The 17,094-nt window shown below is 38.2% G+C and overlaps 2 protein-coding genes across 2 annotated transcripts in view; one reads left to right on the forward strand and one right to left on the reverse strand.

Annotated features, from left to right (window-relative positions):
- Positions 1 to 17,094, forward strand: part of LOC140150021 (germinal-center associated nuclear protein-like) — a 177,576-nt gene that overhangs the window by 35,010 nt on the left and 125,472 nt on the right. The gene's annotated exons all lie outside the window — the stretch shown is intronic.
- Positions 674 to 5,028, reverse strand: LOC140150634 (uncharacterized). Its single transcript, XM_072172694.1, has 2 exons — positions 5,010 to 5,028; positions 674 to 4,461 (listed from the first exon to the last, which is right to left on the reverse strand). The coding sequence occupies exon 2, from the start codon at positions 4,410 to 4,412 to the stop codon at positions 2,298 to 2,300; it is 2,115 nt and encodes a 704-aa protein (XP_072028795.1). The 5' UTR covers positions 4,413 to 4,461; positions 5,010 to 5,028; the 3' UTR covers positions 674 to 2,297.

The following is a 17,094-nucleotide window of genomic DNA, read 5'->3' on the forward strand; positions in this document are numbered from 1 at the left end:
AAATACTGTCCAGACGTTCATACCCCATCCCTGAATTAATCAAACAGAAAAATCAGCTTCATCAGCTAATGTACAATTTATACAGAATTGCATCGGCTGGAGTTTCAAACTGCACACAGTTTTTACACTGTAAGCCTTTCTTGGGTTGACTAGTTGCACCTTTTAATGTAACATATGGAAATAGCCTAGGAACTGAAAAAAGAAAACTTGAAACAAACCATTTTATGAAGGAAAATAATATTATCCATTTAGAAAGTCATATATGTGATACAGCACATCAAAAAGGGGCACTTTGCAGGTGAAGTCAATTTTGAATTGAGTATTTCTGCTTTGAAAGCATTATTTTTACAAGCTTTAAAATTACACCTCATTTAGGTATTCATATTTTACAAGTGAAAAAGCATTCCAAATGCTTATTATTTTCCTTCTTTTTTGTGTCTATTTTATTTTTAATCTATATCTTGAATTCAGCAGTTTGCCACAATAAAGTCCCCCCTTTTGATATGCTACATCACATTATTAACTTAGATCTACCATAGGAGATGAAGTAATATTATTGAAAAGGCTGCAATCAGGATGTGCTCTTATCAACTGATGACTTACACTGACTGCCACTCACTTCAAGTGAGGGGAACATGTTAGACTAAGAAATTTTACATGCAACTTATCAAAATGCACCAATGTATGTTTATTCCCCAACATATCGATCATTCCCATTCGTTTTTACACAAGTGGGCTATCATACTGAAGTTAAGGATACGATACATGATTTACCGACAAGTTACTCATTACGGCTTGCGATCATGAATTTTGAAGAAAAAAAAAGTTTCCACAGGCTTCGTTGGGATTCGAACCAGCGATTCAAACTTCCTTCGATTACGCGTCTAGCGCTTTACCGTTCGCCACGGTGGCAGTTGAGTGGAGGAGTGTAATGATAAATGATAAATCTCATAATGCCATCTTTAGCCTTTTGTTTACTAAAAAAGATGCGTTTTGTAAAGATAGATTAGCCGTTTTATGCATAAAGAGCACGAACGTTTGGGAAAGGTTTCAAACAAATAATAAAGACACTGATGTGATGATGAAATTGCGTAAGTCGGGAAATATCTGCGTCGCAATGTTTTGTTTTGGTTTTAGGAATTTGACCTTAAAATTTACGACTTCATGACATTATCATTCGAAATCAACAAAAGATATTTCAACAGTATATGGCATCATTCTTTCTCAAGAATGTTTTATACATGTATGTGAAATAGCTTCAACAATGGTTTGCTGCATAATGGTAAAAACAGCCTTGACCTAAAAAAGGGCGAGAGGTACCATATTTATGGATTCAGGCTAAATTTAAAATTGATATAAAACGTTTGTTTTTTGATCGATTACAAAAATTATTTTTTGTCATATAAAGAAATTGTGTCTGACGTGAATTACACTACAGTTTTTATTCTTAGGGTTCTTTGACTTCTTCAAATGACTTTTTTAATGATAGAGTGAATCCCCTGGCCCTCTATAATTACGCACAAAAGATCGAGTCCCCTTAAACAAAATATCCACACGTTCATATTAATCTTATTGCTTTTCATTATTTATGCTAAAAGTTAAGACACTCAAACTCGGACTTACTTTTTTGGATGTGTTGATTATATTAATACCTATAACTAAATAGTCATCATAGTTGTTCTAACAAATTGTAATATCACAAACCATCACCTCAGAAGTCAAGACTGTAGACATTGCATACAGGGTGCTTCCAGTACAAGGCAAGTGTTATGATAACACCATTCAAGTGCAGATAGACACATCATGTATACAGGGCTAGTGATGACAACTAAGAGTGTTACTGATTTATTACAACTCGTCAGTTTCAATCTTCAGCTTACAAAATAATTGTTTATAATTATTTAAATATTATGATTACTTGATAGTTTGGTACAGATAAATAAAAAATGGTAGTTTTTGTGCAATTACATATTAAAGGCGACAGCTGGAGATGGAGACTAAGATTGTAAAAGAGCGAGCGAGACACAAACAGACACACAGACACATAGTTTGATCAGCTTGTAATCGGCGGGCCTTGTAAAAACACGGATTAATATCAATATATTTCATTTCGAGAATTGTCTCGTGACATCTTGCCAGAAGTATCACAAATTATATTCAAGTCCTACACTTTGTCTACTTTATTTAACACACACAATATAGACCAATATTAACATTGTCTACTTTTCGGTTCGGTGTAGTGGTCAAAAGCCTAACAATTCCCGCCTATTACGAGCTGATCAAACTATGGTTTGTAATTACGTGGGATCATGTTGCGGTTGTTGAAGAAGCAATGGTTGCTGAGGACAGAAGGGATTTGTACATGTAGTTTTCTGTCCAAATGCACATTTGCTGTAGTCTTGTATGGGGCTTTGATGTCTGCTCATACCATTTTGGCAAGTGATGTGATTGTGAATAAACTGCTCTGGAATATGGTGGAAAGGTGTTGGTTGGCTATTATTATTTAGATCAAGAATTAAATCTTGCATATTTGGATTTTGGTTCATGCCTGGAGAAATCAACTGATGATGACATGTATGAAACGGGAGTGGATCATCAAAAGGATTATGTCGATTGGGTGTGGCAGGCGCAGCAATGTTTACCGGTTGGCTTAGTGAGCTTGTGCGCGTGTTATCAGTTACACTGGTAGCGACAGGTGTTGAGGTGGAATGCGTAAATGGTGGACGTTGACAGTGGATGGGCAATTCCATAGTGGTGATGTAGCCGGAGTTTGGCTGCAAACAGGGCTGTTGATGTAATGGGTTGTCTGCTCTTTCTTGAGGTGGAGTTGGCAGGGAACGTTGTTGTGATGATGGTTGCAGGCTTGGGGAAACTTTCTCGTAGGTGTCATCCTCTCCCACCTCTACCCCTTCATCCTCCTCCTCATCATCACCATAAGGGTGCACGTGTGGGTTCATTGTCACATGGACATCAGGATTAATGGGAGGTTTAGGTTTGTGTTGATTTTCTTGAGTTTGTGCATCACTATCAGTGCCACGATCCCAACAAAAATAAATGAAACATGTTGCAACAATAATGGCGCAAGCTACAAGCAAACCAATCCCTACATAGGGAAGAATAATTTCGTCACTTTTGGCAATCTTGTTTTGGTCAAGATAGGAGTATGTTTTATTTCGTACTGTATCATTAGTATCAGCCAATTCGCCGCCAATAATAGATTTAGCAGGGGCAACTTCTTCATCAGTTATTTTATCAACAGAAAGAGGAGTCGCTGGGACAACTTCATCGGTTATTCTACCACTAAAAAGAGGTCTTTCAGTAAGGATTTTTTTAGGAGTTGCACGAGGTTTGCTTGTATTTGGGAGATGTTTTTCTTTTGTTTTGCATCCAAGCCAATTTTTAGAAATGGTTCGCATGGGCAGACCTGTGAGAGGTGACGGACCTTGGCAAATAACCATTGCTCCGGAATCATCCACAATTGAAGAATTATTGTTGAATTCGTACCACTCAAACAGCCATTTTGCATGACAATCACACAGGATTGGGTTACCTGCGAAATGATATTTGACATGCATCGGGGGACTTTCTGAACTGGAAATATTCTTCACGTCACTGAGAGAGTTATTACGCATGTCAAGGGTTTCAAACTGTGTTAATTCTTCCCAATTTATGGCTCCTTCTTCGATGATATTCACCCTGTTAAAAGATAGTATGAGCCTCCTCATATTGGATAAGCCATTAAAAAGCCCATTAGGAATTGACGTAAGGCTGTTGAATTTAACGTCAAGGTACTCTAGATTAAACAACCCTTGAAATGCGTCTCTGGCCAGAGATCGGAGATGGTTATTTGCGAGGGTCAGAATCTGCAAGTTGGACAGATCATGAAATAAGTTGTGTGGAATGGTACTTAAAGCATTATCACTTAAATACAGTCTTTCTAATGCTGACAAATCATCAAAGGCACCCTCTTGGATGGTATGTACCTCTGCCGAGTTGAGGTATAAGTGACGCAGATCCCGCAATTCCATAAACACCCCACTTTGTACGATGCGTATTTGGTTGTTTTGCAGAAATATCTGCTGCACCATGGTGCAATGAGCGAAAGCGCCTGGAGTGATGTTGCGAATTTGGTTGCCATCGAGGTACAGGTATTTGAGCTTTACGAACCCAACCAGCGAGGTTCCGTCCAAGAACCGCACATCGTTCTTTCGCATATCAAGGTAGATGGCGCTGCTGCAGTGAGGCGGAATTTGTACCAGGTTGCGGCTTTTACAGTTGGCGTACTCAGCGGATTCTACGTACGTACACACTGTGCCGTTACAGTTTTGGTATTGAGCTGGATGTTCAAAGCCTATAGTTAGTAATATGAAGCAGGATCCATACGCAAGTACTGTAGTGACCACGGTAGACATTTTGTTGGTACATATAAAGTTGGTTGTAAACTGATGGTGGTTATGCCTTCTGTAGAAATAAAAAGAAAAGAGTAACACTAATTAAACTTAGAGGTATGTACTTATCAGTGATTCGCAAAATTAGAATATCTAAAAAACTTAATGAATATCAGATTTTTGCATTTTTGTAAATAGTAGGCCTATACAATAATAGGTGTGCTACCATATCCATCAAGTGTTACCAAACAAGACCTAATAAGGGTAAAAGGTCATATTTTGGTCAATGTTGGAGGACGCTCATAATTACACACAATTTAATGGTTCTAACATTATTTTGAAATGAACATTATCTTTGAAAAAAAAAATTGTAACTCACTTACATGTAGACCCCTAACATATACAGTTTTGCATTGACCGATTGTCTTCTCCTTATTATAAATAGTCTGACTATATCATTCATGAGTAATATAGTACTTAGTTTGATATTAATTGCTTAGCTTTCTTTGAACTCAATTTGGTCACAACTTTTAAAATATTGTGAAGAGATTCATCAGGTTTGTAGATAATTATATAATTTGGAGTTTTCATATTCATAACCAAAATATTTTTGACACTGACCTGAGGGCTGGAGCTGTGTTACCACCGCACAGAGGATAATGGGATACCAATCACTCTGAAGAAATATGTCACCCAAGACGTACATAACTGTCAGGGCAGTGTCAAAAAATTTTGGTTTTGTATATGAAAACTCCAAATTAAATTTTAGAATATTATTATTCCGTGATGATGCATCATTCTCAAAATAACAGAATCTAAACTTCCTCCAAAATTTTGTGTCAAATCATGATCACATTGAAAGGTAGCATGCAAAATTAGGGTGTGAAGTGTTTTATTTCCTTCTTCAAAAAATATATTTGCAATTATATTTTGTTCTGAACTGTTTTCCAAGGCAAGTTCAGTATCAGCTTGGTGATCACAGACAAAAAACAATTCTTACAAGTATTGTATGGCAGGGCAAAGTTGCGTTAAGTGATTTGTATTTTGATAGATCATGTTTTTATTCAACTGTGACATTCAAACAAAAGTGAACAGAAATAATGTTTGAGTAGGCACAATGGCATATAGGCTACACCTTTTAGCAAGGTTCTTGAGCAAACACTGCTGCCGTGTAAACTGTCTGCCGTGTGAAATGTCTCCAGGAATCCAATCCCCAAAGATTGCCTCCAAATTGATCCCCAACAAATTCAATTCAGGGGATTTCCGAAGTGATCCTCGAGTGATCTTTGAGTGCTACCGCCGCCATATGAACGATACATTTTGCAATTCTTAATGAGTAATACGACTCAATTTATCATGCCACTCGATAGGTCACAGAAAGCTTCCGGTTGTAATTCCAGAGCCGACATCATCGATTCATCAGGCATTACGACACTCGAGGATTCCAGTTTTCAATGGAGTCGTGGTGACGCGCACTCATGGACTGACTTAAGAATCAGAATTCTTAGTCAGTGGGAGTGGTCTTATTCGTAGACACATAATCTGATTGGACAATCGCATGCTTTCGGGTGCCGTCTATCAGGTCGTAGACGACCCCACGTCATCATGAGTGTTGATAACGTGTAATACGCTTGTAGAAGTTTGTGTATGTATCGCGTCGTATGTATAGACTAGTGCGGAATACGCTCACGCACTAGCAGTACACGCAACAGAATACGTGAAGTTGTAAACAAGTTTCGTTCATTTTATAAAAAGGGGAGTTTTTATGACGGTAACTTAAGTTTTTGCTAAAAAAATAGTTTACAGTCATTGAAGTAATATTTAACTGACTAAGAATGAGAATAAACAATAGGAATTTTTGTTTTTACTATCCTCTACCTATGATGGACGACAGGCAGGTCCAATATTTTTATCGTAGTGTGCACCGCCGGTATCCACTACTCAAAATATTGGACCTGCCTGTCGTCTATCACATGGTAGAGGATAGTAAAAACAAAAATTCCTTTTGTTTATTCTCTAATTCTCTAGCACACTGTTCCTTAAGAATTGTCTGAGCGTCTGAGCATGACTTATGTAAACTAACCCATGCCCAGGGTATGATATGTTTATACAGTGGCATATAGCCAATTTTTTGTACCCAGTGCACTCAAGAATTAAAACAAAAGGTGGGGGAGTGGTGCAAAGTAAAATTTCCAAAAAACAAAAATATCAGTGCACATTTATATTAACTTTAATATGTGGCAGATTCATAACACGCTCAATCTGAGGCCCTTGGACGGACGTGTTGATACACTTTATTCTGTACAGTACGTCATGGACTAAGTATAGAGCACGTAGTGCGATGGACTTGAAACTCCTTTCGTCGACGTGAGGCCAGCGATCGTCACGCTTGCAACATGTGGACGTAGGTGGCAGCAGCATTTTTCTTTAATTAGCATATTCGTGACGTCATGGTAAAGTAAGTCTCCACAGCACTACGCATATTTTTTTACATAGCTTTTAGTACTATCGTGGTGGCAGCAGCATTTTTCTTTACTTTTCCAAAATGGCCCCGCCTGGGAGACGCCATTGGACGCCATGTTAGTGCAGGGTAATACACAGGGAAAGCCGACGCTGTTGCCACCTTTTTGTATTGCGCTAGCATATGAGTTGCAACGGCCTGAGTACGTGCATTGTTTTAGAGGCCCGTCGTGTACCGACAGTCCCATGATGTTCAGGGGGCACCACCCCCCACCGGCTACACCACAATACGTTATTTGTGGATTATTGAAAGAGATCACTTGGTGATTTTTTTAGACCAGCGCACCATAAAAGTTTCTAATAAAGCCATGATATGACATTTGACATTCAGATAGGATAAAAGTAAAATTTATACAAACTTTTATAAGTTGCTCCCAGGTGCACAAGGAGCAGAAATTGTTTAGCAGTTGGTGATGGACTACTGAATTACATGTTTTTTGCAAGGCTTTATGAAAGGCCTATACACTATAGCTATTATTTTGGAATTGATCTAAATAGTACTATAAAATGCATATTGGTCAAATGGGGCATTCACAGCAAATGTTTTGTACAGAAAATCTGTTATTGTCCTCTTTTAGTTTAAAAACCGTTGCCATTGCACAACAATATATTCATGGTTGAATTAATGCTATAATTTAGTTCCTCATTTTGAAAATCAACAAATTTTGCAAGATCGACATCCACACTTGATTGAATAAACAGTATTCACAAAACAAATGAATATAATACTCCCTATTCCAGGCAATGGAATATCCTATCTACTGTGCAGGTATTTCCAAATAAAAATCAATCAATCATGTGGGGGGAGGGGCTATATGTACATGAGTACCAGATGAGAGAAGACTCTATATGTGATTGCCCCAACTTCAATGATTGGCAGGTCTTTGTTTCAACATCATGTCTTTGACTGATGATGCTTACTGATATCCGTTTCTTTCTTCTTTAATATCGTTTGTACAGGTGGTAATATAAGAGTCTGTGACAGGGGAAACTTTATCCATTATCAATATGTTAGCTCACATTATCAATAGTGCATCATTTGTGTATGAAATTGAATTTGAATGTGAAAACAAAAACTGTAGGCCTATTCATACAATGTGTGATTGTAGGCCTATAGATCTGGCACCAAGTCTCAAATTGATGCAAGAATCAGTTGGAAATCAAAGTAATTTTGCTATATTGTGTAAAATTGATAAATGATTCATAGTCTCATGATCTGATGTTCTTTAAGATTTTGAATGAGATTGAATGAAAGATAATATGTGATGCGATCAAGCAAAATCAGTCGGAACTCGGTAATATTGATTTTGAGATATAGCCAAACAAAGGGAATGCTTCCTTTTGTTTCCTCTTGTTTTGGTAACTCTTTAATTGCTCATATCTTTGGAATAGGTTGTTCATTTTCAATGTGATTTTCTGCAAAATCCAGCTTTGTGAATGCTTTTTACTATTCTATGAGAAACTGAAAATTTAATATTTCCGAGTTCCGACTGATTTTGCTTGATCACCTGACATATATGACTTCAGATTTGTTGTATGGCATGATGAATGGAAAGCCTTTTTTCGTGTACATGTCATTCCTGTTTTGCAAGAAGATGGATATGCCTATTGAACACATTGAAGTATATAATTCTATTTATAGTAATTTCGTGATTTTGTCAAATCCCCAGTCCATCCCCAGGCTTCCATCCACCCACGCAGAGCAGCCAAACTGGTAAACACTTTTGTATTATGTACATTATGTATACCTGTTTGGCAGTTTATGTGGAACTATTTTTTACAGCACAAAATATTTTGTGGACACATTCAGAGTGTAAAAGTAATTATTGCTGCTTGGATTATAGCGTGCTATCAAATTAATTGTCTGAAATAATCACATAGTTGACAAATTACAATTGATTGGTTATAGAAATTATACTGTTGTTGCTTTTTGTCTTAGTATATATTTGTGAGGATGCAAACAATTATTTATTTAATTTTTTTTCTGTTTCATTGTCAACGTCTACCTTTTGTGCTCTTTTGAACTCAAAACATAATAGGTTTATCCATGCATAATAATAATAAGTTGTCTGGGTGGGTTTTTTTTCCTGTTGCCACATTGAAAGCTATTGAAACAGCTGAATCTGAAATTGAGTGATTAAACAAAAAATTGGCCCCCACAATTATGTGTTGTGTGGGGTCATGTTATGGCACGGATGTTCACTGTCTCTGTCTGGCTAGGCGAGAGCAAACTCATTGTGCAAAAAAAGTCTACCTTACTTCATAAATTTCATTTGCTTAGGCCTATGCTTACATAAAATCTATTTTGTTACAAATCGTGCACCAAATGGCTAGTCCGATGAGTAGGACCTGTTTTTTTCTCAGTTACCAACCATACTCAGACTCTGATTGCTCAAGACAGATTAACCATGAAAAAGCACTGACTGGGGCGCGGCGCGGTCACTGGACTTTCGTCTTTCTTGCGCTATGTGAGATAGTGATCATGGTCTGAGCTGAGTATAGTCTGGTAACTGAGAAAAAAAGTCCTACTCGTCGGACTACAAATGGCTTATTTCCAAAATATTTCATTTTCTCTCAGGGGGACCCCTTAGACACCTGCTTGCACCTTGTGAGCAAAGTCCACTAATTTTCTACCCCTCCCCCTTACTATAAAGCCATATTGTAACATGTCCAGAAAAATACATGAGTATTTGTCCCAGGTATTTCTTTTACATAAAATGTTAGCTTTTACTGTCAGATAGGCCTGCAGTGTTTAATTTTGAGCCGAACTACTGAGGTTAAGCAAAGAAAATTGGAATGTACTACCAGCACCGATGTCGCCAATGCGTATCACTTCATCGGTCATGCTACGGCACAGACCTTTGATGTGTGTATGAAAGTCCTGCATCGTCATGTACGTACTATGAACATTGTGTACGTGTTCGACTGATATTTCCATCATAATAAATAATTGAATGATGGTAACTGCGTAAAAAACAGAATTTTGAAAAATATTGAGGATGTCCTCCTCAGCAAATATGGCTTTAAGGAAAACAATACAACTTGCAGTTTTTCTGCCTGAAACCTGAGTGTCCCAATCCTAATATATCTAGACCTATTGACTAGAAGAAATGATGAGGAGTCAAGAAAAGGACCCAGAGTATTTAGGATGTCAATTTCAAAGTAAAGCCTAGTGACTTACCAATCAACATACATGTAGATCCTATAGGCCTTCAATTACTTTGATGGATGAGAGATCCAAGATCTTTTAGTGGCTATTATAACTTCCATAGACAGTATTTTGAAAGCAATTTTTGGTACCATTTTCACAGGTTTTTAACAATCCAAGTCTCATCAAAACAGTATAAAAATCCTGGCTGTGAAATCCCAATGACAGCAACCACTGAACACTCGGCCAAGTGCACACTTGGATACACTTTCGCCCAGTGTGCACTTGATTTTACCACTTCCCTGGTTTATCTAGAGGTAGGTAGGACTGACAGTGTTGCCATGCATGTATGACCTAAACAATAAACAAGTGTAGGGACTTTTTTTTTCAAATTCGATTCCTCCAATTTTGACCTTGAAAATACAAATCCCTTGTTTTGAATTTCAAGTTTGTAGGATGTATACACATTATGCCTTAATTTTTTAATTCACTTTATAATAAAAAATATAGAAAACATTCATAGGAAATTGGCCAAAGAAGTGTTTGATTGATAGAAAATAGTGTTTGAACTGTTTCAATCCAGGGTTGCATAATAAAAAAAGTGCGGGCATATTCTACCAGGGCATTCTATCACTCTTGACTCAGTGCCAATTTTTAAAGGGATGTGTGCAGCCCATACAATAGACTTGTTCAGACGATCGCTTGTAGAGTCGCTTGTAACTACATTCAAATGTAAACTTGTATGTAGTGCCCGTCTAAACGCACTCGCATGTAGCTACATGCAAGTTACAAGTGACAATTTTACATGTAAGATATCTTACATGTAGCGAGCAACATTCAAATGTAAGGCCAGTGTGAACAAGACTTGCATGTTAGCTCGCTTGTAAGCATGACCTTGATGACCCAATCCTATTCTGGTTGTGTACAATCATGGCATGATTTACCAGTGAAGGTCATTCTTACAAGTGAGTTGGCTTACTTGTAAGTCCCGTGTGGACACACACTCGCTTGTAGCATAATTTAATTGCTGGCTCGCTTGTAAGTAACATTCAAAAGTAGGCTACCGTCTAAACACACCTAATATTGAACACATTTTACAACTTTTCTATGTGGCTGTGAGATAATACATGTGGGTGGGTGTCAGGGTGGGGGGGAATTCTCAAAATGACCTTCCAAAAATCACTCACAGCATGCAAAAAAATGGGTTTGCCCCCCCTCTTTGATATGCTTCAACACATTTGACCTTTCCCCCCCCCTTTGCATTGTCTAATCATGTGATGCAAACTAAGCAAACTATAATTTGCATGTATTTGAATGTTTTTGGGGTGGATGCGGGCACCTACCTCGACTGCCCTAAATCTTCATTGATGGATAAACTATGATGACACTAATGGGGCCGCAGCCAGCCTAGCATACGCAAGACGGTACCTCCGGACCCAGAGAAATAAAAGAACGGGCAACAATCTAAATCCCAACCCTCGCAACTATGGGAGACGATGGAAGGGCTAAGGGGAAGGATTTTAAATTAAGGAACACTCTAGTATTCAAATTGGAACATGGAATGTGAAAACATTGATGCAACCTGGAACTCTGGAGTTATTGACCAGAGAGATGGATTGTTGCATAACTAATCTGCTTTGAATATCAGAAATGTGTTGGTCGGGAAAGTGCCATTTCACCACTGATGATCATGCCATTTATTTTTCTGGAAATGAGAAAGGGGGAGCAATGGGTGTGACATTTGTTGTTGTTTCACTTGCATTCAAGCCTATGCACCAACCACCTCAGAATCGGAATGTTTTTTTTTACCTTATATGGCATGTTATCGACAAGGTGCCTCAAAAATTTCAAAATGTTGTGCCAAAAATTGCTTTCTCCCCTTGCGACCTTTTAGCTGCCAGAGAAATGTTTGGGGCCCCGTTTTGACCCCAAGCTAATTATTGCACCACATAATTATTGCACACCGTGGGCTGAGTAATGAAGGTAGACATCGGCATTCTTCTGGACCAATTTGTATGTCTTTTTATGTCAGAATTCCTGATGAAATTAAAAGAGAGAATTTTGTGAGAATCAAAGTAGATCATCTTGTTCAATGGTGAGAGGGAATCAAAAAGTTGCCAGAATCAAAATGGCTTCTCTTTCTATGTAAATTGGGACCTGGTCTGGACAGGCTATTCGCAAGCGAAGTGGTTACATAACTCCTTGGTAACTGGATCACACACCTTTTGGAATTGGTTGTACATGCCATAGACTTTGTGTTGCGATCAATGCGACCGTGGTGCAGAACTCAAAAGCGTGATCCAGTTGACATAGTGATAATCGGACTACACATAACACTTTGCTGGCGAATAGCAATTTGCAATGGTTTGTTCACATGTAAATGTATTGTGACTTTGAGTCACAAGACGCAAGTGCTAGGTTGGTTTTATTGTGTAATTACCTAGCTGGGGGGTTTACACCCCCAGCTAGGTACTGTAAGGCTCTCCGATTCTTACCTAGCTGGGGGGTTTTCAACCCCCCGAGCTAGGTACTGTTTTGCTATCCGATTCTTCTTTCTTCTTCTTCTTCTGGCAACAAACTTCAAAATGCTTCTCCTCCTACATGTTACACCCTACAATTACGTAACTTGCACATATGTATCGGCTATATCCAGTGGCCATATGGTGCGAACAGAATTGGGATCAAAGGTCATTAAAGGGGCATTTTCGGTATATAACCAAATATCTTCAAAATGCTTCTTCTGCCACATATTACATAGCACAATGATGTCACTTACACATGTGCATCGGCTTTACCCAGTGCCCATACCTTACACACAGAATTGGGGTCAAAGGTCATTAAGGGGGTAAAATCTTACAATTATATTATCTGGACACCTGTAAGGTGTATGGGGCTCAAACTTAGTGACAACAAATATCATGACCAAGGGAACATTTTGCAGGGGTCAGGTCAAAGGTCATGCAGAGGTCAAATTTTAGAAATGCATTTTCTGGACATCTGTAAGGTGTACGGGGTTCAAACTCACTGACAACAAACTTAATGACCAGGGGAACATTTTGGAACTTTTTGCAGGGGTCAGGTCAAAGGTTATCTGGGGTCAAATCTGATCATTTCATTTTCTGGATATCTGTAAGGGGTATGGGGCTCAAACTCGAGTGACAACAAATCTCATGACCAGGGGAACATTTTGTAGGGGTCCGGTCAAAGGTCATGCAGAGGTCAAATTTTAGAAATGCATTTTCTGGACATCTGTAAGGGGTACAGGGCTTAATATCAAGGGGAACATTTTGGAACACTTTGTAGGGGTCAGGCCAAAGGTCATCTGGGGCCAAATCTTAGAATTTAATAATCTGGACATCTGTAAGAGGTACGGGGCTCAAACTCAGTGGCAACAAACCTTATGACCTGGGGAACGTTATGGAACATCATGCAGAGGTCAGGTGTCAGGTCAAAGGTCATCTGGGGTCAAATCTTAGAAATGCATTTTCTTGACATCTGTAAGGAGTACGGGACTCAAACTCAGTGACAACAAACCTCATAACCAGGGGAACATTTTTGGAACATTTTGCAGGAGTCAGATACCTCCACAACACCAACACACCCAGCTAGGTTTGTGGTCTATGACCACCATTTGCCACTAGTTCTTTCTTTCTTCTTCTGGCAACAAAACTTGCTTCTCCTCCTACATATTACACCCTACAATTACGTAACTTGCACACATGTATCGGCTATATCCAGTGCCCATAGGGTGCAAACAGAATTGGGATCAAATGTCATTAAAGGGCATTTTCGGTATATAACCAAATATCTTCAAAATGCTTCTTCTGCCACATATTACATAGCACAATGTCGTCACTTACACATGTGCATCGGCTTTACCCAGTGCCCATACCCTGCACACAGAATTGGGGTCAAAGGTCATTAAGGGGGTAAAATCTTACAATTGCATTATCTGGACATCTGTAAGGGGTATGGGGCTCAAACTCAATACAATAAATCTCATGACCAAGGGAACATTTTATGGGGTCAGGTCAAAGGTCATGCAGAGGTCAAATTTTAGAAACGCATTTCCTGGACATCTGTAAGGTGCAGGGCTCAAACTTGGTGACAACAAACTTAATGATCAGGGGAACATGTTGGAACACTTTGCAGGGTCAGGTCAAAGGTTATCTGGGGTAAAATCTTTATAACTTCATTTTCTGGATATCTGCAAGGGGTATGGGGCTCAAATTCAGTGACAACAAATCTCATGATCAGGGGAACATTTTGCAGGGGTCAGGTCAAAGGTCATGTAGAGGTCAAATTTTCTAAATGCATTTTCTGGACATCTGTTAGGGGTACGGGGCTCAAACAACAACAAACTTACTGACCTGGGGAACATTTTGGAACACTGTGCAAGGGTCATGTCAAAGGTCATCTGGGGTCAAATCGTAGAATTTCATTTTCTGGATATCTGTAAGAGGTAAGGGCTTAAACATGGTGACAACAAACCTCAAGACCAGGGGAACATTATGGAACATCATGCATAGGTCAGGTCAAAGGTCATCTGGGGTCAAATCTTAGAATTGAATTTTTGGACATCTGTTAGAGTACGGGACTCAAACTTGGTGAAAACAAACCCCATGACCAGGGGAGCATTTTTGGAACATTTTGTAGGGTTCAGATACCTCCACAACACCAACATGCCCCAGCTAGGTTTGTGGTCTATGACCACCATTTGCCACTAGTTCAATTTGTTTCAGTGTCCCTTTATTGCACATTTCAGTGTTTCAGTGTCCCTTTATTGCACATTATGAACAGAAGTTTCTTCATGACAAACAATTATGTTTTCAATTGTGAGAAACCACAGTTAGGAGCTTCTCATCATGCATGACAAATTTAATTTTCAATCACAGAAACATCCATTATTATTTTTCTTCTCAAGCTGTGCTATTATTATCTCCTGGGTTTCTACAAAAATTATTTTTATTTATTATTATTATTTTTTTGTTCTATCACAGCTTGACGTGGTCTTGTTTATGCTGAATTATAAATAATATTATTTACTCAAGCATATAACTTGGATGAATAGTTTTGGGTATTTTGTATTGTTTGAGCCAGTGCCTCAGATTGTTTTGATGCTTTTGACAAAAGATTTTCATTTCAGTCTTGCGGTTTAGCTAATTCCATTGACTGGGTTGTAAAGCTGCGTTATTTGTACCTGATAATTTCACCTGCTACAAAATGTATGTGTGTAGACTGTATGTCTTTTATATATTTTCATTATCTGTTAGTCTGTTGTTCCCTTATGAAAATGCAAGCGATTATGTGAGTTGATCTGTAACTTGACGTTGATAAGTAAGGTGTGTGAATTATTTGTGCTGTCAATCATACTGATACTAGATATCGGGCTGATAAATGGTGAAGTGCCCTCTTTCTCTCACCATAATATTTATCATTATTTTTACTAACTAGACTGGGCAGAAATGAGTTTGAAAAAACTTACCAGGTCTTTTGGTGACAGTGATACTGAAACTGGAAATCCTGTCTAATTTCTCCCTTTCCTTCCTGTCCCCTCTCCTCTCCTCTCCTCTCCTCTCCTCTCCTCTCTCCCTTTCCTTTCCTTTCCTCCCCTTCCATCCCCTCCCCTCCCCTCCACTCCCCTTTCTATTCTGTAATCTTTTTTTTTACATGGATGCATAAAGGGGACAATATTTGACATTGTACGTAAGTTTAAGACAATCCATATCCAAAACCAATAGGGTTACACCCTTTAAAAGGGCATTTCGTGATCCACAGCCTCATCCCCCCCACTTTTCTCAAAAAAAGTTGAGATTTTTATATCACTGGAAACCTCTGGCTACATAATGTTTATGTACAAAATATTTCTTGCAGATTAATTCGTTTAGCAACGATATCGTGAAATTTGAATTTCGTTCTGGTGCACCAGAACGAAATTACAATGCATTGTCTATGGAGCAGTGTAATACACATAATCATGCATAACTCATGAACGCAAAAATCAGAATCAACTGAAATTTTGGGAATAGGTTTTTTTCGTGGATATCTACTGAAAAATGTCATAAAAAGAGGATGCTATAATCACGAAATACTCCTTTAAGTTTGATTGTTCATTATATGCATTTGTGCCAGTTTATAGGGTATGTTTTCAGAAATCAACACAGTTGCTGTTGAAGACACATTTTTACTAAGATACCACACAAAGACCAATAATTGGACCACACTGGCAGTGCTTAGTCAGCTTAGACGAAGACTCTTCTTATAGCCTTTATTTCTGTCAATAGCAAATTTTTTTACGTATAATCTTTAATATTAAATTGGGCAACTACATTTTAATTGTGACAATACACACAACAAGTTTCTTTGAAAATTTAGAGTCATTCTTGTGACTTGTTTCCTGTTTTTTCTTGAGTTAATCAGTTAGCAGCCTGCACAACCGATTCTTTAGAAATGCTTAGTCGTGCTGAAAGTCGATCGATACATGTTAAAATCAGCACAATTCAGAGATACACCTTTTTGCTATGAAATTAATTTTCTCGGTCAAATATAAAGCAATATTTTTTTTTTCTTCAGTAATGTCAATTAAAAACTTGGTGCTTGGATATACATTTTTTTTACAAATCCTGGTGTTAAAATTAAGCATCAAATTGTGTCTTTTAGTGTGATATTTTTGATTTTTATAGGCCTTCAGTTCGCACGCGAGCTTTTTACGCAATTCATTTTTAGCGTCTCAAACTAATATAGTTTGCTAAAGAAAGATATTTCCCACCTCTGTAAAGCACATCGTGGGGTCTATATATTATAGTTTTGTTAGAATTTCCGCTTTTATTTTACCCTTTTTCCTTCATACTCCGAAAATGTCTAACTCAGTGCTTTTATCTCGAGAGCAACCAACAGAAATAGTCGATATTTCCTTTGTTGTTTATCCAGGTCAATTTTCCATTGAAAGCAAATTGCCCGACCAGCGATTTGGTAGCCCAAATCCCCAATTGAGTGTTCTGGTTAAACATGATCAGTAGGAGTGCTATAGGCCTGGGA

This window comes from Amphiura filiformis, chromosome 4 (genome assembly GCF_039555335.1).
Source record: "Amphiura filiformis chromosome 4, Afil_fr2py, whole genome shotgun sequence".
NCBI lineage: Eukaryota > Metazoa > Echinodermata > Ophiuroidea > Amphilepidida > Amphiuridae > Amphiura > Amphiura filiformis.